Source organism: Caenorhabditis elegans, chromosome V, assembly GCF_000002985.6.
Source record: "Caenorhabditis elegans chromosome V".
NCBI lineage: Eukaryota > Metazoa > Nematoda > Chromadorea > Rhabditida > Rhabditidae > Caenorhabditis > Caenorhabditis elegans.
This window is the reverse complement of record NC_003283.11, coordinates 6,316,886-6,336,227: the sequence shown is the minus strand read 5'-3', so window position 1 is coordinate 6,336,227 and position 19,342 is coordinate 6,316,886. Positions and strand designations below refer to the sequence as shown.

The 19,342-nt window shown below is 34.3% G+C and overlaps 6 protein-coding genes and 3 non-coding genes across 10 annotated transcripts; 3 read left to right on the top strand and 6 right to left on the bottom strand.

Annotated features, from left to right (window-relative positions):
- Nucleotides 1–108: 108 nt before the first annotated feature.
- T28C12.6 (WAP domain-containing protein) lies at nt 109–2,214 on the top strand. The gene is made up of 7 exons (NM_072217.4): nt 109–192; nt 274–367; nt 417–487; nt 541–730; nt 912–1,036; nt 1,091–1,232; nt 1,911–2,214. The coding sequence occupies exons 1-7, from the start codon at nt 114–116 to the stop codon at nt 1,978–1,980; spliced, it is 771 nt and encodes a 256-aa protein (NP_504618.2). The 5' UTR covers nt 109–113; the 3' UTR covers nt 1,981–2,214.
- T28C12.t1 lies at nt 759–830 on the bottom strand. Its single transcript has one exon. It is a non-coding gene; the product is annotated as a tRNA-Cys (tRNA).
- T28C12.1 (Major facilitator superfamily (MFS) profile domain-containing protein) lies at nt 2,191–4,321 on the bottom strand. Its single transcript, NM_072216.4, has 7 exons — nt 4,144–4,321; nt 4,027–4,095; nt 3,494–3,787; nt 3,173–3,441; nt 2,988–3,128; nt 2,589–2,942; nt 2,191–2,373 (listed from the first exon to the last, which is right to left on the bottom strand). The coding sequence occupies exons 1-7, from the start codon at nt 4,285–4,287 to the stop codon at nt 2,220–2,222; spliced, it is 1,425 nt and encodes a 474-aa protein (NP_504617.2). The 5' UTR covers nt 4,288–4,321; the 3' UTR covers nt 2,191–2,219.
- Nucleotides 4,322–5,141: 820 nt separating this feature from the next.
- Nucleotides 5,142–7,031, bottom strand: T28C12.2 (Major facilitator superfamily (MFS) profile domain-containing protein). The gene is made up of 8 exons (NM_072215.7): nt 6,974–7,031; nt 6,794–6,926; nt 6,679–6,747; nt 6,337–6,630; nt 6,024–6,292; nt 5,836–5,976; nt 5,437–5,790; nt 5,142–5,393 (listed from the first exon to the last, which is right to left on the bottom strand). Exons 1-8 carry the CDS (start codon nt 7,018–7,020, stop codon nt 5,243–5,245), a joined length of 1,458 nt encoding a protein of 485 aa, NP_504616.1. The 5' UTR covers nt 7,021–7,031; the 3' UTR covers nt 5,142–5,242.
- Nucleotides 7,032–7,362: 331 nt separating this feature from the next.
- Nucleotides 7,363–8,948, bottom strand: fbxa-202 (F-box domain-containing protein). Its single transcript, NM_072214.3, has 5 exons — nt 8,855–8,948; nt 8,498–8,704; nt 8,367–8,453; nt 7,655–8,315; nt 7,363–7,610 (listed from the first exon to the last, which is right to left on the bottom strand). The coding sequence occupies exons 1-5, from the start codon at nt 8,923–8,925 to the stop codon at nt 7,401–7,403; spliced, it is 1,236 nt and encodes a 411-aa protein (NP_504615.2). The 5' UTR covers nt 8,926–8,948; the 3' UTR covers nt 7,363–7,400.
- An 887-nt stretch (nt 8,949–9,835) lies between these two features.
- Nucleotides 9,836–19,296, bottom strand: cest-24 (Carboxylic ester hydrolase). 2 transcript variants are annotated; one of them, NM_072212.5, is made up of 9 exons: nt 12,739–13,023; nt 12,533–12,612; nt 12,328–12,450; nt 11,926–12,090; nt 11,304–11,824; nt 10,983–11,152; nt 10,738–10,910; nt 10,412–10,689; nt 9,836–10,293 (listed from the first exon to the last, which is right to left on the bottom strand). In NM_072212.5, the coding sequence occupies exons 1-9, from the start codon at nt 12,944–12,946 to the stop codon at nt 10,035–10,037; spliced, it is 1,977 nt and encodes a 658-aa protein (NP_504613.1). In that variant the 5' UTR covers nt 12,947–13,023; the 3' UTR covers nt 9,836–10,034. The 2 variants fall into 2 exon arrangements, with proteins under 2 accessions (NP_504613.1, NP_504614.1); NM_072213.6 differs by lacking the exon at nt 12,739–13,023 and adding an exon at nt 19,142–19,296 and having other exon boundaries at nt 9,844–10,293.
- Nucleotides 12,104–12,318, top strand: T28C12.11. The gene has a single exon (NR_068870.1). It is a non-coding gene; the product is annotated as an Unclassified non-coding RNA T28C12.11 (non-coding RNA).
- On the bottom strand, nt 12,123–12,270 carry T28C12.10. Its single transcript, NR_068871.1, has one exon. It is a non-coding gene; the product is annotated as an Unclassified non-coding RNA T28C12.10 (non-coding RNA).
- T28C12.15 (uncharacterized protein) lies at nt 14,445–15,977 on the top strand (the record flags this gene model as incomplete). Its single annotated transcript, NM_001356663.1, has 2 exons — nt 14,445–14,481; nt 15,715–15,977. 2 exons carry the CDS (start codon nt 14,445–14,447, stop codon nt 15,975–15,977), a joined length of 300 nt encoding a protein of 99 aa, NP_001343864.1.
- Nucleotides 19,297–19,342: the final 46 nt, after the last annotated feature.

The window sequence follows — 19,342 nt, the reverse complement described above, 5'->3', positions numbered from 1 at the left end:
TCAAAAGTTATTTTTTTCACGCACTTACCATTTAAATGTTGACAACTTACTTGCTTCTCGCGATGTTTTTGCTAAAACTCTATCTCTCTCCGTTCATTTAATATTTTCAGGAAATGATACAGTTGCTGTTGGTTGGTATCACAGTTGTCGGATCACAGCACATGACACTTTGTGATTATTATGAAAAACTTGGTGAGTAGAGCTAAATAATTTGAAGCAATTACTTTTTTAAAAATAATTTTCCAGTTTTGAGGTCAATTATTTTCTTTTTAGGAATAGCTAAATCAGAATGTGGACACATTATTAAACCACAGAAGGATATTGGTTTTTTCAATCCTCCATCTTACGACACACCAAACAATTTTAGGTGGGAAATTAAGAAAATATTATACACTTCTTAATACTATTATATTCAGGTTCAACAGTTATAATCCTAGCAGTAACAATGTGAACCCACAATTTAACGTTTTTCGGTCATATTCCAATGGTTAGTTTTTTTTGAAAATTCTTCTACTCTAACCATTAATTTCATAATTACAGATCTTGTTGGATCCCTCCCATTATGTCGTAACTATTTCCATTCTTGTATGACTTCCACATCTTGCGAATCAGGAACGATATGCACAAATGGATTAGAACAAGGATCGTGTTGCACGAATCCTAGCCAAGCTAGCTGCCCATCTGTAACATCTATGAACATCAACTGCAGAAAATTGAGAAGTGTGAACTGGTGGGTCTTAAAAGGCAAAAAAGTATTTAGGGGGCACCCGGAGTTGAACCAGGGACCTCTCGATCTGCAATCGAATGCTCTGCCACTGAGCTATACCCCACGAAAGAAACTTGACTTGCTAGCCGATAAGACAAATTTCTACGGAAAAGATAAGGAATGATAAGAGAGACTGTTCTTGCAGGTGTAACAATGATTTCGACTGTCGGGGAGGATCTACCACTGCTTCAATGTGTTGTCCAACTGGCTGTAATTATAACATGTGTGTACACGTTGGTGCACAAGTATATCACCCAAGAAGAAGCGTTGGTTAGTCTATAAGCATTTGGCTTGCAGCTTTTAAAAAATTCCCTTAACTTCCAGTCTTCAAATCATTATCGACAGCAGCTACAACACCTGATCAATGTCCAGATCCATACCAATTAGGGGTAAAATGTGTGGCAGCTAGAGGTTCGAATTGGTGTTATACTGATAGCGATTGCCGTAGTGGATTGTACACAAGAAAGTGAGTTATTTCTGAGAATAAATTTGATAAATTTGATTTTCGAAATTTTATAAACGGTTAAGTTTTTTTTCTTCGATTAGTAAAAGGATTTTTCCTGCTGGCGCCGAATTCAAAAAGGTGTGCGTCTTCAAAGATTACTGTAATTCTTAACTCTCATTGTTGCGTTTTCATAGTTTTTTTGACAGAAATATGTATATTCAACAACTAAAATAAAACAAAACAAGAACATTAATTTTGAGAAATTGTAAGAAAAAATCTGAAAAAAATCATGAAATTCGCAGAACCAAAGTTTGAGGTTGCATTATTCTTTAAAGGCGCAGACATTTTTGCATTCGATAAAAACTTGTCGTGACGAGACCGGGAAGCGTATATTTGACTCAAAAATTGCAAAACTTTGCGTCTGGGTGGTATATAAATTTAAAAAATTATTTAAAAACTATATATATTTTTTTGCATAAAAACACAAACAATTTGTTTTCTTTAAAAAAATAATACTTAAAAAATAATTCTATTCATTTATTGAAATACTTTTTTTAACCTGAATTTCACAAATGCATAGTACTTTGAGCACGAAGCTAAGAAAGAAAAAACAACACATTTTTAGCTAACGCAATTATTATTGATTTTGAAATTTTACGAAGCCCCTCGTTTTTCTGTTGGAAACTCATAAAATCTCAGATGCTGCGCCACAAATTGCGGATACAACACGTGTGTAATGAAGTTCAATGACAAGTGGATCATCGCCTAATCTCAAGTGTCATCAGAATCATGATTATGTCTGTAAATACCATAACTTTTTTTCATTATTGGGGTCTTTCTCTGCAGAACCAGTTACTAAATTTCTACTCAGAATCATTCATCTCTTTCCTTTTTGTGCCCATTTATTTTATCCGAGTGTGTCTGTTTTGTTCGAGAAGAATTTAATTTATATCAGAATATACTACATTTAGAATTGAAAAAACATGAATGAATGAGAAAAAAGTATTTTCATGACATTGACGATGACGAATCTTTGCACTTCTTGACCACTTTTAGTGGAACTAGTCTTTTGTAAAATATCAAAATTAAAACTATGGCAACAAGAAGAGTTGATGCTTGGAGAACAATCACGTAACGATACCCGCTGTATTTGAATATTGCTCTGAAAATATTTTATATGTGAGGAATATAAATTTTTTTATCTAGAAGATTGGAAGCATAAATTACGTTGACGTCTAAAGATTTTAATTTTGGCGACTGACTTCAAAATTAACTTTTAATTTGAATGTTAATAAAACACAATTTGGTAAACCCAAAAGCAAGATGCGATGCTTACAAATAAAACCAATTTTAAAAAGGTGTTTTTCTTATACTTACGTGGAAGAAATAGAAGCAATAACTGGGGCAAGGCTTCCCCCGAACGAGAAGAATCCCTGCATTGTGCCTTGTTTCCTTGGCCCTAAGATTTCAGAGAACAGTGCTGGAGCAGGTGTCTCTACGAATGGGAACGCAACACCAAAGAAAACAATAAAGCAGAATAAATATATGAAAAGTGGAACACGAGTTGTGTCATTACACCAGAGATACTCCGAATAACATCCTCCGGCGACTTTTGTTTCAACTCCTTTAGGTAAAAAGTTCAAAGGTCCAGAGTAGAATCCCCATGGATACATGAAAAGCTGGTAGAGAAGGAAAAATGTTAGTCCAAATAACATTTGCTTCCTTTTGTCACTGGAAAAATTCGTTTTCAAATTTTCAAGGCTCCGGTTAACATACATTCTTCCGATTCGCGTTGATCCTTGAGCAATGTTGAATGCCACTGAAATTGCACTACTAATGGCTAGTGCTATTCCATTGTAGAATATTGAGTCACTATCCTTCCAGTCATATAGAACTGTGGTCAAAGGAGAAGACATTCTTAAAAGAAAAGTTACATCGTTGTTTGAAATAAGTTCACTTACACTTCGATATTGGTCGCAGTCATGTTGACAATCATGAAAAGGTAAATACAAATTAGGGAAGCTGGGATATCAAACATTGGAACTTCCACTTCATCCTTCTCTTTTTCCTCTTTTGTCACTATTCCAGCGTAACTTTCTTTGAAGAATAAGTATACAACCAAACAAGCTGACAGGCAAATCAAAACCATCAAGTAAGAGACAATTGTGTACATGTTCAAAATGAAACCTCCAAATTGGATACCTTCTTCACCGAGTGGAGTGAAGATTGACTAAATAATTATTAATTTACTTCACTATAAAAAATTGTTAACGGAGCCTTACCGAGATAACAGGTCCAAATGAAAAACCGAGAACGAAGCCTCCGGTCCCGAAAGATATGGCTCTCATTCTGTCTTTTGGCGTAGATGCCATTGCTGCATAAACTCGAAGAGCTGCTATATTTCCAACGCCAAGGCCAGTCAAGAATCGAGCACATAACATGAACCATTTCACATTTCCGAAAAAGCCCAAAAGTGCGTACCATAATTGACCAACAGCTGCTATTAGGAAACCAGTGATAACAGGCCATTTCACAGACATTGTCTTTTGATTCCAGTATCCATAAATTGGATTAGCCTGGAATAAATATAAAGTTAAAATATATGCATGTAATTTCATGATGTTTATGTTATGTGGTAACTAATATTTACATTGTCCTGTTCTGAAAAAAAAATTCAAAGATTTGAATATAAACTGGGAGTTCTACAGACAAGTATTATATCAGTTTAAAATTGCTTTTCTCAAAAGATTGATTGAGGATAATTTTTGAATTTTCCCTCCAATATAAACTAAACCATAAAAAAAAAACAACTTACAATTGTACAACCAATACTGCAAGACGCAACAACCCACCCAAGAAAATCAAAATCTGCTGTTTTATCAAGCTGGAATGTTTGAAATTTTTTACTTTCCATATTGTCTATAAAACTTACTCCACTCAAATATGGCCACATTGACATGTAATATACAGAAATTTGAACACCTACTACAAACTGCATAACAATGGCAATCCACATGGATCTCCAATCTGTTCGCTTCTCGGCTTCAATCTTTTCGGACAGAATGATCTGCGTCATTTTGAAAATAAGGGAGATGCGAAGAATGAATTCTACTATAGACAACTACCCGGTGTTTATATAGCACAACATCATCTGAATAATCGCTCTCTTTCAGTATTTTGTGCGGTCAATTTTCGTTAACACTACAAAATGCGGGTTTCTAATAGATTTGACATTTCAACCTGTTCTAAAAAAGAAATCTAGGAATACATGATCATAACTATTCTATGGAAATATGAATTATTTATTGTTTTTGAATTTTTTGAACCCTCTGTCTATTTTAGTATATTTTCTTATTCATGTACATAGGTTCAGTGTAAGTGTTTATTGTGATTTATTAAAATTTTGATGACATCAAAACTAAAGCCACTTTTTTAAATATCTAATTTGTTCGCTTGTTAAATTTTCAATTATGAAGATTTTAAAAGAACTTACAAGAAAACGGTTTTACCTTCAAACTTAAAAACGAGACATATACATTAGTTCCATTTGAATTTTTTTTACCAATAATATGTAGATGCAAAATTTTGAGCGGCAATATTCCGTTCTCAACATTTAAAATTTAGTTCTGAAATTTTTCAGTGCATTACTATTTCCGAGACCCGTATAATTGCTCCAAAAGCTTAAAAAACGAGTTTTAATGTTTTTAGGGTGTTTAGGGGAATGGGGGACATTATTACAGTTTTTGATTTTTTTTTTTTAATTTCTGAAAATGTTTTTTCTCCAAGCCGCCAAAAAAATTTCAGACCTAAAAATTGGAATGTCTATTTTTTAGAACTTTTAAATTTTTTAATATCTTTTCAAAGAAAAGTGTTAATATAACTATAAGATTTGCAAAAAATGGATTTCAGATATGAAGTATAACAATTGAAAAACAAATGTGATTTTATTACATTATATTATATTGAAGACTCAAAAATTCAACAAATTAGAAAACACTAAAATCAACAATTTAAAACGCTATAATTATCATTCAATTGGAAATCTTCTCATCTTCTGACTTTTTAATAACTTTCAATGGGACAAGTCTCTTGTAAAATATTAAAATGAGTGCCGCTCCAACGAGAAGAAATACTGATTGAAGTACAATAACGTAGCGATAACCCGTATATTTGAAGATCGCTCTGAAAATGAAACATGAATTTTTAGGCGGAGCTTAATACTTACGTTGAAGAAATAGAAGCAATAACTGGAGCAATACTTCCACCGAGTGAGAAAAATCCCTGCATCGTGCCTTGTTTCCTTGGACCAAGAACTTCCGAATAAAGTGCCGCGGACGGTGTCTCCACAAATGGAAATGCAACTCCAAAGAATACAATAAAACAGAAAAGATACACGGACAGTGGGACCCTGGTAGTTTCCTGACACCAATGATATTCTACCAAGCATCCTCCCACTTCGGTAGTTTCAACACCTGGAGGCAAGAAGTTCAGTGGTCCCGAGTAGAATCCCCATGGATACATGAATGCCTGGTACAACAGAAATACGAAAATTCCGATCAACATTTGATTCCTCTTGTCACTGCAAAAATTGAAATAAAAAAATCAACTGTAGAAGTTCACCGACATTTTTCCAATTCTACTTGCACCCAATAACACATGGAAGATTACTGAAATAATACAACTCAAGGCCAATGTAATTCCATTATACAAAATCGAATCACTATCCTTCCAATCGTATAAAACAGTGGTCAATGGTGTTGACATTCTGAAAAACAAGTGATGCACTTTTGATATTTTTGAACTAAATCTTACACTTCCACATTGGTTGCGATAATGTTGACAATCATAAAAAGATAAATGCAAATAATTGCACTTGGGATATCAAACATTGGAACAACCAAATCGTCATTCGCTTTCTCTTCTTTCGTAACAATTCCAGCGTAACTTTCTTCGAAAAGAAAATAGATGACTACACATGACAAGAAGCATATTAAAGCCATAAGGTATGCAACAACAGTGAACATATTGAATACAATAGGTCCAATTGAAATTCCATAAGCTCCGAGAGGGGTGAATACTGCCTGAAATAAACAAGATAGGCTGATTCCAATAAACAAATTCCTACCGAAATAACAGGCCCAAATGAAATTCCAAGCACGAATCCTCCTGTTCCAAAAGAAATTGCTCTCATTCTATCCTTCGGTGTGGATGCAGTTGCCGCATAAACACGAAGAGCTGCAATGTTTCCAACTCCGAGACCAGTGAAGAAACGGGCGAAGAGCATTAGCCATTTGACATTTGTGGCAACTGTCAAAAGACCATACCATACTTGACCAACTGCAGCAATAAGGAAACCAGTTATAGCTGGCCATTTCACAGACATTGTCTTCTGGTTCCAGAATCCGTAAATTGGATTTGACTGCAAAACAACTGTTAGTTAAGATATTTTCAATTTATTTAAACTCACAATTGTGCATCCAATACTGCATGCAGCAACTATCCAGCCCAGAAAATCTACATCTGCAGTTTTGTCAAGCTAAAACACCGAATTGTGTTTTTGATCACATTTATATATACTTTACCCCGCTCAAGTATGGCCACATTGACATGTAGTATACAGAAATTTGAACTCCAACAATAAATTGAAGAAATATACAAATCCACATTGACTTCCAATCAGTCTGTTTTTCATTCAATATTCTCCCAGCGGACATTCTAACATAATAGCTTAATTATTAATTACTGACTATAACTCGACTTACTCAGCCTCTTTCTTTTTGTCCACCGATGGCCCAACTGAATCCGTCATTTCTCGACGATCTGGAAATGAACGCTACCAAAAAATAAAAATGAAACATTCAAACATTGATAATGAAAAGAGGAAAATGTGATCAAGAACATTGCTATTCTGCATTTCTATTGGTGTGCCATTTTATAGAGTTTACAATATCATCCCGCATTAAATTTGAATAATCTGCACTTGTCTTTTCGACTTTGTCCAGAGCTGATTTTTTGACCTCCCGCAGACACAAAATGTCATTGCATCATGCCACTCAATGTCATGCCATAAAACTTTGTAAACTGTAATATTGCTATTGTTTTCCAAAACAGCTTTCTATCTGAAACTTTGGAGCCATAAAAGGAGTTCCTTAAGTGGATAAAAACTTTATTATCCTAATATTCACGAGTTCATTGTTCCGAGTCGATTTTCTTCTTAATATTGAAAGCATTCGGTTGATAAGTGATGATGAATGTATCCTTTTTAGTTTTATAAGCAATTGAACCAGAGGAGTCTCTACGAGATGAGTTTGGATCGAAGACTCTAACAAACATTCTCGCATCGAAATCCACACTCTCACAAGTAAGTGATTTGAACACGGACGATTTTAGCAGAATTTCCTGAAAATGTATGTTGAAAAATTAACAAGTCGAAGAAAACTCACATCGCGAAATTTGATGATATCATCCATTAAAAAAGTTTCTCCCAAAAAGTTGAACTTCAATGATTCGAAATGGTAAAGATGCTTGACGATAAGTGAAAAATAAGCGACAGTAGTGAGTGAAAGAGTCTTTGCTTCTTCCCATTGATCGAGAATCACCAGTTCTTTGACGGAATCCTCATCAAATTCAAGAATTTCGATGTGTAAGCTCTCCAGAGTTTCAGGCTCAAAGTGTTTGAGAAGTGAAACGACTTGGTCAGTGTGAGCACAATCGAGAGATACCGACTTTGCCGACAAGATTCCAATCAATTGTAGAGCATCATGAATAGCTTTAAAGGAAACTTTTGGATTGACCATTGCCCATTGCCATTTGCCCATTGCCAAAATAACTCCAAAATAATCCATGCTCACATCTCGACCACTCAAGAGTGCCAACACATCATCCATCGCAACCTCCAACGGTTTCTTATCAGTGACAAACAGTTTCCGTTTCTTATAATTTACAGTACATCCTTTATCAAAGTCATCGTGGTAGAACACCGTACCATCATTTACATTCAAATCCACTGATTCCTCTTTTAAGGTCATCTCAATTTTCTTCAAGGCGGAGCGTTGATTGTCGATAATGCACCGAAAGTTACGGCAAACTGCACGTGCGGCGAACCTGAAAACATTTTATTTTCACAAAACTTCAAATTATGCAATCAAGTATTACCGATCAATTGGATTCAACATATCCAAAACCATCCTTTGAACAAAATTAGAAAAATCGGTAAACTTTTTCCTCTCGAACGCGTAAAATCTGAAACACGTATGCTAAGACTATGTTCGTTAAAAAACACAAACCTATCATATGAGTCTACGGTTAAACTCCCATTCGCAATTCCCATATACCAATATTCAAAGTGTCGGTATTCCATAAAATTATCTCCATATGTCTTGTTCATAGCTTTATATGCATTGAAAACTGGAACTCCTTGAAGATGTTGAAATAAAATACAGAGTCGCAATGCTCTAGGGTCCTTGACGATATATTTTGCTTTAGGATTAATTCTAAAAATAAAATTACATATTTATTAGAAGCATACACAGTTGGGTTTTGGCTACGTGGAACAGTCTAATCTCAGATTTTGTTTAAAATTACAGTCCAATGAACCAGATTCACGTAGCATAACCTTACAGTGACTTAGTGAAAAAACTTACTGTTGAATTGAAGCTGAATTGTTTGAACTTTTATTGAGACGTTTTCCGTTGCTGCTTGATGAATCGGGCATTTCGATGATTTGTAAAACCTTCGAAGTATCAAGAAATAAATCAATTTGTAATTTCATGGACGGTCAAGAGTTGTTTTCATGTGGAACATTTCACGTGTAACTCGACTTTCTCGATCTTTTTTTTTTTAAATTTTATTCAGTACGTCACAGACTCTAATTGTAAGAAAAATAATAAAAAACGTGAACATTTTTCCAGCATCTCTGCGGAAATTTTTTAAACAGTATAGCTCGTTATTTTAAAGTTCATTCTGTTAAAAATGAGAAACCATCAAAAAAATGTGGTTTTCAATAGAGCTAAATCAAGAATGACAATAGTATTGTTTGATACTGGTCTTATGAACTCATTAAACATATTATTTGTTAAAAATTATCGCAGTTTTTGAAGAATGAAATTTTGTGAGAATTTTTGCTCTAAATTCATTTCTAAATTACTTGTCCGGTTCAATTGTCTATGGAACTAAAAACGGTACATTTGAAACTGCTTATTAACCGGGTGGGTTCCAGATCAAGAAGAAATACTCAACAAAACACTGAACTCGTGAATATTAGGATAATAAAGTTTTTATCCGTTATGAAATTTTTTGCATGCGTTATTCAAAAATATGTTCCAAATGCTTCTGATGTAACTGTGTGTCATGTCTTTCAACTAGTGTGATAAATTAAATACAATTAAATTGCTAAGAAGTTGAGAAGAGAAGTTGTGTTGTGAAATTCGCTTGGTAGACAAAATAGTGACCTGCCTCGCTCTTTATCTCACTGTTAACGCAGCGGAGCCCGTCCTCTTCTAAAGATCAAGAAATCTTAACTCCCACAAACCTAGAAATTAAAATATTGTTTCTTTGCCCACATTGCACTTTAATAATCTTTTTTGATCTTCCTCAGGTTTCAATCAAAACTCGTGGTACACAGATTAATGAGAATTAATTCATTGTATTTTATTGAAAAGATAAAATGTTATAAAATGGAAACGAAAATTGAAATCGGGAATCTTTGTTGAATCAAGTGTGAGATCGCTAGCGTGTAAAACTATAGGCAGACCGGGACAATCAAGGAAGGGAGCAAGAAAAAATATGAAAAACATGAAGAGTTAAATTAAGGAAGAATTGAAATCAATTAACCATAATATGCAAACTATTATCACTACCAGAAGATACAATAGAAGGTTTGAAATTTCCACGGGGAGAGAACGGAGATTTGTCTTTTTCCTCATAAAGCATGCCGAGATGATCTTCAAAGTTTTGCATGCGATATCCGTAAACTGTCGTTTTCATTTCTGGTTCTGGTTTTATACTGATCAATTTCATGTGCTCATCGTCTGGTGAAATCCGTTCCCATTTTGGTAATTGGGAATTCGGACCGTTTGGTGTTCTGGAAATAATTATATTTTTTAATATTCAATTTTCTGAATTTTTCTAGAATATCAAAAAATGAGAAAAAACTGATAATTTTTTCCGAATTTGTTTTCATTAAAAAAAAAGTGACTCACCCAAACTTGACGAAGTTTGTGAAGTAATCGGCGGTCATTCCACTAACCACTTTGTCGGTTTTGTTCATTCCAAGTGGCGCGGACATGTAATTGCAGTCGAAAAGGTAAGAAAGTTCAGAGGTATGAGTTCCACCGGTAAATGGAACCACGTGCTGTAGCCATCCCCACATTTGTTTACTTTGATGGTCAAATGAATAGCCATAGCATTCGACACCTCGCTGTTGGCAGTCTCTCATAAACCGATAGTTTCCATAGTTGGCGAAAATGTCGGAGATAAGCTGAAACAACTCTAATTAATTTTTCGAACTAGACTAGTAATGGGGTACCTGCACAAAGAACATTTTTCTGGCTTTCGAGTCTGCTCTCAGTGCTGGCGAATCACCATAAACCTTCTCGGTCATCGCTTCGATTTTTGATCTGGATAATCGGTTTTTCCTCGACAAAACGTCGATGGCGCTGTTAATTTCTTTCTCTGTACCCCGTAGCAAACCAATTGCACCTGGAAGAATAATCCTGTTCAATTACTGTTTGGAAGGGATTTGATGTAAAGTTTTTGAAACCAAAAACTTACAGAAAAGAAGAGCTTCGTACTCTCCGCCACCAACAAGTGATGGAACATGTTCTTGAGTTTCTCGGAGAACTTTCAAGTCGTGTGGGAGTATTTCTCCATCAATAACTGGAGCAAGTGGAAGCTGACACTCTTTGAAAATTGTGTTAGAGAAAAACATTGTCATACCGAGTCTGAAATATTAAAATATGTAATGAGGTAAATTATTTGTTTGTTCTTTCAGAATTGTTTTCCAAAAATTCCAACTTCAGCTATGTTTACCCCTAATAAACCTTGAAACCCATATGATTTCCGGAAACAAGTTTCCCTTTTTCAATTACTCACTTTGAAGTGGGCAATCCATTGAAAAAATTGAAGATGTCGACACTTTCTTCCCGTTTGTTCGCGTAGTTTAGTTGGGGTTTCCAGCCGAGTCGTTTCGCCCACTTCTTGCAATATTCTCTGATATCATGATTGGAGGTCGTTGCCCAGTGGCAATATGAGTTTCCACCCATCACAATTTTTCTTTTAAAAAGACCTTTGGTGAGTGGGGAGAATGAGAGAAGATCTGCTGCAGCTGCACCAGCTGATTGTCCAGAAAGTGTGATATTTTCTGGATCACCACCAAAGGAGGAAATGTTGGCATGGACCCATCTCATTGCCTCAAGCATGTCAAAAAGTCCATAGTTTCCGGGACACACGTCATCTCCGGTTGATAGGAAGCCGAGGAAGCCTAGACGATAGTGGAAGGTCACCACAATGATTTCCCGCGAGACAAGTAGTTTGCAGATGTTCTTGGCAGTATATCTTTCTGCAGAATCCATTACATATCCGCCGCCATGAATGTAGAACAAGACTGGGTATTTCTGAAATAAAAGACATTAAACTTTGATTGACGTCAGCCTGGTCACTGTTTTAAATTCAGAGATCATCAAGTTGATACTTATTTGATAAATAAAATACTCACCTTATCTTCTCTGATCTTTGGAGCAAACACATTCAAGTAGAGACAATCTTCACTCTGATTTGCACTTGGTAAAGCTTTATCCCATGGCATTTCCTTGTGAATCGATCGATTCGGGTATTTGTTACATTTTCGAATCCCTTCCCATGCTTTAGGTGGCTGAGGTTTCTGCAAAAAAAGTTGGTTGGTGTTTGATATAGCTTATGATGCCATTGAATATAATCGTGTGTGGCTGATGGCCGAACGCAACTGCACTTGACAGTTGAAGGTCACTCCCAATGACCACTCGATTAGAAAATCTGTCTAGATGAATTCAATGAATTCGGCAAATTCCTATCACTAGGTGTGATAGAAACATTGCTGACGTCAAATTCTACGACCAAATAGTTATTAAAAATAGGTCACCTGGAATCTCAGTTCTCCAACTGGAGGTTCTGCGTAAGGGATTCCGTGAAACACATCACAGAGGTCACCTTTTGCGGTCTTGACGCGAAAACCTTCAAGGAGTCCTTGTTGAACTCGAACGATCTGAAACAGTAACTATAGTATTGGTTCTTATGAGATAGCTTTTCAAGTAAGCTGACTTCGAAAATGAAAAATAAAGACTTACTGCATTCTCACTTTTTCCTGACTTCAAGTTTGAGAAGCAAGTTCCCATGTTGCTCTGGTTGCTCGATGTTCGAACACGGGCTGAAACATAAACATTTAAAAATAAGCACAATTAAATTAAAGTGAACAATGTAATAATAGTTATTGATTATCTTTTACACTATCTTATCACTTGTTTATTTTTAACCTAGAAAACCTAAAACCAACCTTTTTTGATGGGAAGTAGTAATTGCGGCATCTTGAATTTGCAGCGATAATTTTTTCTTGGCTTTAACTTTAATTTTGTAAAATGTTGGTTCTGCCTAACCGGAGGAGAAAATTGGCAAAACGGCAATGGGCTCTCGCCTCCGAATCTCGGTCCTTTTAAATAGTACCAGGCTGGTAAATTTGATGACGAGGACGTCGAGAAATACATTTCAGGTGGGCGGGAACCAAATGAGAGATCACGAGACACAGAGATGAGACGAAAGGTAAACGTCTCCGATGTTTTCTGAAATGGCAAAGAGAAGATGGATGAAAGCAGCGGTAATCAAGAGACGCAGAAGGACATTTTTGTGTAGGGGGAATGACTTTGACTTGCAGGTCAGATGGACGAAGAGTCATCCCTTACCCATGTAACAAAACACAGAAAGATACATACTAGATATTCCCTTACTTTATAGTTTGTGGACACAAATGGACACACAGATAGAGGAATCAGTTGGGCAAAAATGATGTGACATGGATCAGATAGTATATAGAATGAGGAAAACATGATGATGACATGCATAGATGATGAACAGATGATTACGTTCGAGGAAGAGTAGGAATATTCAACAAATAAATAAAGGTACAGGTGACCTAGATTAGAGATTTAATAGTAATTAAATTCAATGCTATATACGTTCAAATCCCAATTCAGGTATTTTTTTGAATCTTAATGATTGACCCTTTAACTTTGTTTTTTTAAGTGACACTAAAGAAGCACCAATATGTTCAACTGTAGGGAGAAAGTCAACGCCTATGCCAAAGAACAACTTGATGAAAAGGGTGTTCACAAAAATTAGATTTGTTGACTTTTCATAAACTTTGTAGGAAAAAAAGAGTGTCTTTGAAAAAACAAAAGTGAAATATTGACCACGAAACTTCTGATTGAATATTTAAATTTTTCATAAGTTTGCATTTCCGCTGTTCAGCTTTGATAGAATATATCTTGGAAATTTTGGCACACAATGAAATCTACCGAGATGACGAAAACTATCTTTCAAGTAAAGTTACTAATAGAGAAAATATGCGTATGTAGAAAAAAAATATATTTGACCAGTGTAAGGCTTATTGATAAATCAAAAGGCAACCGAGATAACTTGTCAAAGTGGAACCTTGGAGGTGCAACATTTACCGGGAAAACACAAAAAGTTAGAAATCAATTTCCAAGAAGTATTATTTTCTGTTATTCCAGTCTTGCAAATTGTTTATGTTCACTTCCGTTACATATAGGCATATGAACTATTTTGTTTTGATATTACCCATATCATCAACATCACATGTTTCAGCCTCTATTTTGCACAACTAACACTTGTTATTATTTTGTAGCGCAAGTTCTGCCGATCTTCGAGTCTTCCCTTTAAGTTACCAAAATTCATTTTCAGTTGATAATCTGATTTTCTTCTTTTTTTCGATAAAAGAAAGTTCGAGTCCTTCTACTGATGGCTACATTTCCTGCCGCTGATCACTCGTTCTGATCACAGGTAAACAGGTTTTCAAAAACGCACACTACAAGAGTACCTGTAGTTTGTGACATTGGAATTCCTATTTTTCCCATTTTTTCTTTCCTTCAGATCAGACACAAATGTGTTGAAAAAGAATATACTATCATCGGCTAACTCTTTTCTAAATCATTTTTCCAATAAAACAACTTTTAAGGAATACAGTTGATGACGTGGAAATTCTTCAAAAGCACATCACATTACGGTAAGCATACACATTTAAGAATGATGTGAATCATCATTTCTACGCATTTTCCGAATTGACCATTCTGATTATTTGTACTTAAAAAAAGTTTGTCAAATGGCTCATGCCAAAAAGTAATTGCGTTTAGTGAATAAATCAACAATTCGTGATTACGTAAAGTCTAGACAAACTGTAAACAAAAACGTATTTTTGAACCCCTTGAACTGAAATCTTGATTGAATAAAAGTCACGTCTCTAACTTTTGTCACTGTTATTTTTTTCATATCACGAAACACAATTGTGTAGAGGTATTGAAACTGGTTTTATTGAAGTAAGCAAATCATAGATTAAGAAGTTATATAATTGTCAGGGAGGTATTTTGTTTTTTTTTCTTCTAGAAAGGACACTTTCAAAAATTATTTTCGTTGTCCATACTCTCCTAGAAAACTTTCTTTATGTCTATTTTGGAATTACGTTCTAAATTGTTCAAAAATTAAGTAATTTTTTAATTAGAAGAACAAATTCCCTTATTTTGTTAATTTTTTTTCAAACCTCTGTTATACTTTTTTTTGTTAATCAATTTTAATTCAATTAAAGTTTAAGCAGTGAAGCTATAAAAATAAGAGTTCTATAAAATTTAGTTCTAAACAAATAGGAATTAACTAAAATATTTTTGTTTTTAAAAATATAAATGAAGAATGTTATAGATTTACTCATAATCTTTACTATAGAACCTGTGTGAAATTTCTTTTTTACAAAATGAATCCTAAAAGTGAATTGGCAACAGATCGCCCTTCGAAATGAATTATACAAATGTAAAATTTTTTTTCGAAATGTGGTTCTGGCTGAAACTGAACTTTAACTAACTCAAAAAATAATTAAACATCAAAAAGTTTGATTGACCTTTAATAAATCAATGAATAGTTAGAGTAAGAGTAAATAATATCTGTTCATTTGTGAACTGTTGTTATCGTCCTATTTTCTGCCGAACGTCTTCTTATTGTTGAGATGTTTTGATTACAAATGGAGAAATCGAGAACCCATATGTATGATGTGATGTTTTGAAATCATACAAAAGAGTACAATCAGGAATATTATTGAAAAATGAAGTCACGTGAACTTTGAAATAGGAGCGAAGTTAATCAGAGATCAGACTTAAATTGAATTATGAACTTCTAAAAAACTGAAAATGGGAAGAATAAAGAACGGGAGTACTATAAGAATCAAACTTTAACAGAACGAAAGAATTTACAGAAAACAATTCCAACTGTACTGAACTATTTCGAATAAGGTTAAAACTTAGAGTCATGGCCGCCGACATTGGCATCTTGGGCTTAAGCAGAAATGTACAATGGCGAAGAAGGAGGAAAACGACTGATCGCGGCAGATCGAGTGAGAGAGGGAAAGTAGTTGAAGAGAAGCAGAAAACATTAACGTCTTCTGCTGTTGTGTGTTGTCAAATCGCAAAAAAATTAGAACTGGAAACGAGTAGAGTGAGGAAACGACGAGGTAGGTGAGAAGAAGAAGCTATGCATTTTTTAAAGGAATTTTTAATTTTTTTAATTCTGGTGTTTTTAGAAACGTTATTTTATTTGTAATGTACCTACTGAAAAGTCTGCATGAATTGTGGCAGTAGGCAAGCAGTTGTTACCAATCAGGCAGACAGGCAGTTTTTCTGCTTACACGGGACAATTGAGGCTTTTTCTGATGGTTTTCGGAGTTCCAAATGCCAAACTTGAAGCATTTTCGAGCTAACATATAATTGGTTGCTTCTTCCTCAAAGACTTGAAAACTATGCGCAATAAATTAGCAATAGGTGTTCAGTTTTTTTATATAAACTTTATTTTTATGCTGAACTTACAATGCGCGGTCAACTACATATAATATTTTTAATCCTTTTTATTTAGTACTCCAATAACACTTGTTATTTGCCCTAAACCATTTAGCAATCAAAAAGTGCGAGTATTGAAATTAAATTCAACGCCCTGCCGTTCTTTCTCACCTTTTGCGTGTTCTGATTGATTCATCGAACGATTATTCTTGGTTCACTGAAACCGCCACCATCGCCCACCTAAACTAAAAAAGGGAAATTTCGAGAATCTTGTTACTCCTTTTACATTTCTTCATTTTATCCAAGGAGAAAAACGTCACTTTGGACTACACGAGAAATGATCAGATGATCGATGATCTTATGGTTCAAGAGTCATTACTACTAGAAGGACTATAGACTCGATTAGTATGATACAGGAGGAGGCTACGGCCAGACATTTTGATGATATCAAAGTTTGGAAATCACCACAAAGTATCAACAGGATATTACGAAACAGAAGGACAAAGACAGCAATAATGATGATAAAGATAGATGAAGAGGGATTTGCAAATGGCAGATCGTCAAGAGATGAAGCATACAGAACCAGTCGATGTTCGATACGAGGCGGCTAATCATAACTAACTTTTTCCCCTGTTACTTCTTATTTTCTTAGAAGATATATAATTTGAAGAATAACTTGTTTCTGTTGTGTATTTTTTTCATTTTCTGGATTGCCACTAAAACAAAAGTTAACAACGAATTGATTACTAGAAAACAAAAACAAACACTGAAGTTTGGTAGTTAACAGCAATAAAGGTGAATTGTAATAGTTAGTCTTTAGTCAAGTATCTTCGATTTGGAAGAAAATCAGGATGTGACCAATTTATTTTCCTGTACAAACTATCAAATCGGATCTATAGTTGTTTTGCATTAAAAAATGTATTGCAATTTATTGAAATTAAAATTGCAAAATGAATTTTAAATTGGCTAATGCCTATCGTGTAAAGAAATTCAAATACTTTCATATCACGCGCTTTTGATAATTAAACAAATGTGTTCACACAAAGTTGCGCAGGCCAAAAGGAAATTTTTGGCAATATGTGGTGTTTATAGTTTGACGTTAGAAAAGTTTTACTACAATAATTACACTGCAAAATGTTTATGACGTCATTCTTAAAACACGTTTACAAATTTCAGCAAAAATTATTATTTTGAAACGATTAAAAATTTATTTGTGGAAAAATGACAATTTCAAAAATTATAAATATGTAATTTGTATTCCATTTTATAATTGATATTTTGGTTACTATTTTTCGAAAATATATTAATTTCCTTTTTTCTAATTCATCAAGGCCATGATATTTTTCCGTATTTAATTCCCACTGAATAGCATCACAGGGTGTGGTTGTACGTTAACATGTGTCAAATGTTATGAAGATACATGTTTCATTGAAAAGACAACTGACCTAAAGAATGCTGAATTATTGGTCAGCTTCCGTTAGATTAAAATCTGGAAAAACAGCTCCATACTTGGATAAAACAATCGCATGGAAATAAACATTCAAAGAACTAAACTCATACACGCTCTAAATTACTGCAAAAATAAATTTTACAGATACAACTAAAATAATTTTTTTACATCTTATCAAAACTTAAATATTTAAAGACCTTACAACTTTTATTATTGAAAATAGAAAACACTATCATGTATTTCCAATTTTAGATTGGTTCATAACCTCCAACAGTAATCTCGCATCATTCTAATTTTTGATCTTTGTGCTAAGACTCATTGCAAAAAATGCAATTCCGAATCTTAACGCTGATCAGATATTCGGACACTATTCAATGAAACCGGTTTGTATTGAGAATGGCAGGATTACGTAGGTTTTGGCGCAATCTATTCAGTTTTTTTTGATTCTCGATTCGACAAAAGTGTTTATTGAAAATCTTTTTGACCCACAGTGGCGCATGCTTTCATTTTCTTTCTGTGGTTTTAAACGGAACAAAATTCGATTAAATTTGAAACGATCTAAAATTAAAAATCGCCGCAAATATGTGAAGAATTGAGACGTGTCGAGGTCATTCAAACTGGTCTAAAGCTTGTGATAACTGATAGTGAAGCTGTTGGGGAAATGATTACTGAATGGTTGTAAAGAATATCAAAAAGTCTAGGTTAAATTGTCAAATTGAATCTTGAAGGAACGGGGTCAATGAGATTCACGAAGGAATACTTTTTTCTCACTAGAATCGAGAAGCGATACAGCGGAACTAAACGGATTATTCTGCTCTCACAATGAGAAAGTTGGTATTGAAATTGAAACAAAAAACTGGCTGAATGAATAAGCGTTGAAGCCAAGACAGTTCCCGATATTTGATCTAAAGAAACTGTTTTTGAAAATGTGTCTAAAAACGTTATGAAATTTATATGTGCACTGTCACTTGTGTGAATTTTGCTGTGAATTGTTTTCTGTTCCCAAAATTCTATACAAAAATTTGAAAAAAAAGACACTAGGTATCATACAGGTTACACATGTTATTATTTAATAAAACGCGAAATTACAAAAATTTAAAAAATCATTTCATTTTCATTATGCATTGCTTGAACGGCACGTTACAAAACATGTATGGCTCAAAATTTGATTCCACCTGATTTTTTAAAGAATTAGTTAAAATTTTTTTGAACACTTCCTTGTGAATTTCAATATAGCCACAGTAAAACTGAAAATGCATTTATATTCCCACTATGCATTGATCGAATATGAATGTCTCCTGCTTGTTTTATGCTTTTTAGCTTAAAATATATTTGGTCAATTTTTTTAAATCAGTTTTTTTAAAAACAATTAAAAAGAATTAGAAACAAAAAATACTCACCTTACATAAATAAGAAATCCGTTAGTAAGTTGTTTCTCTCCTGAGTCCTTTTCTGCTCTTCTTCGTTATTCTTTATTTTCCTTTTGCCTTGGCAACCACTAGTGCTTCTTGGTCTTTTCACAATCGTTTTCGTCTACCTGAAATGCAGTGTGAAATGAGAAAAACTGATTGAAACGAGAGGGTTGGGTGTATGGGCTTCCG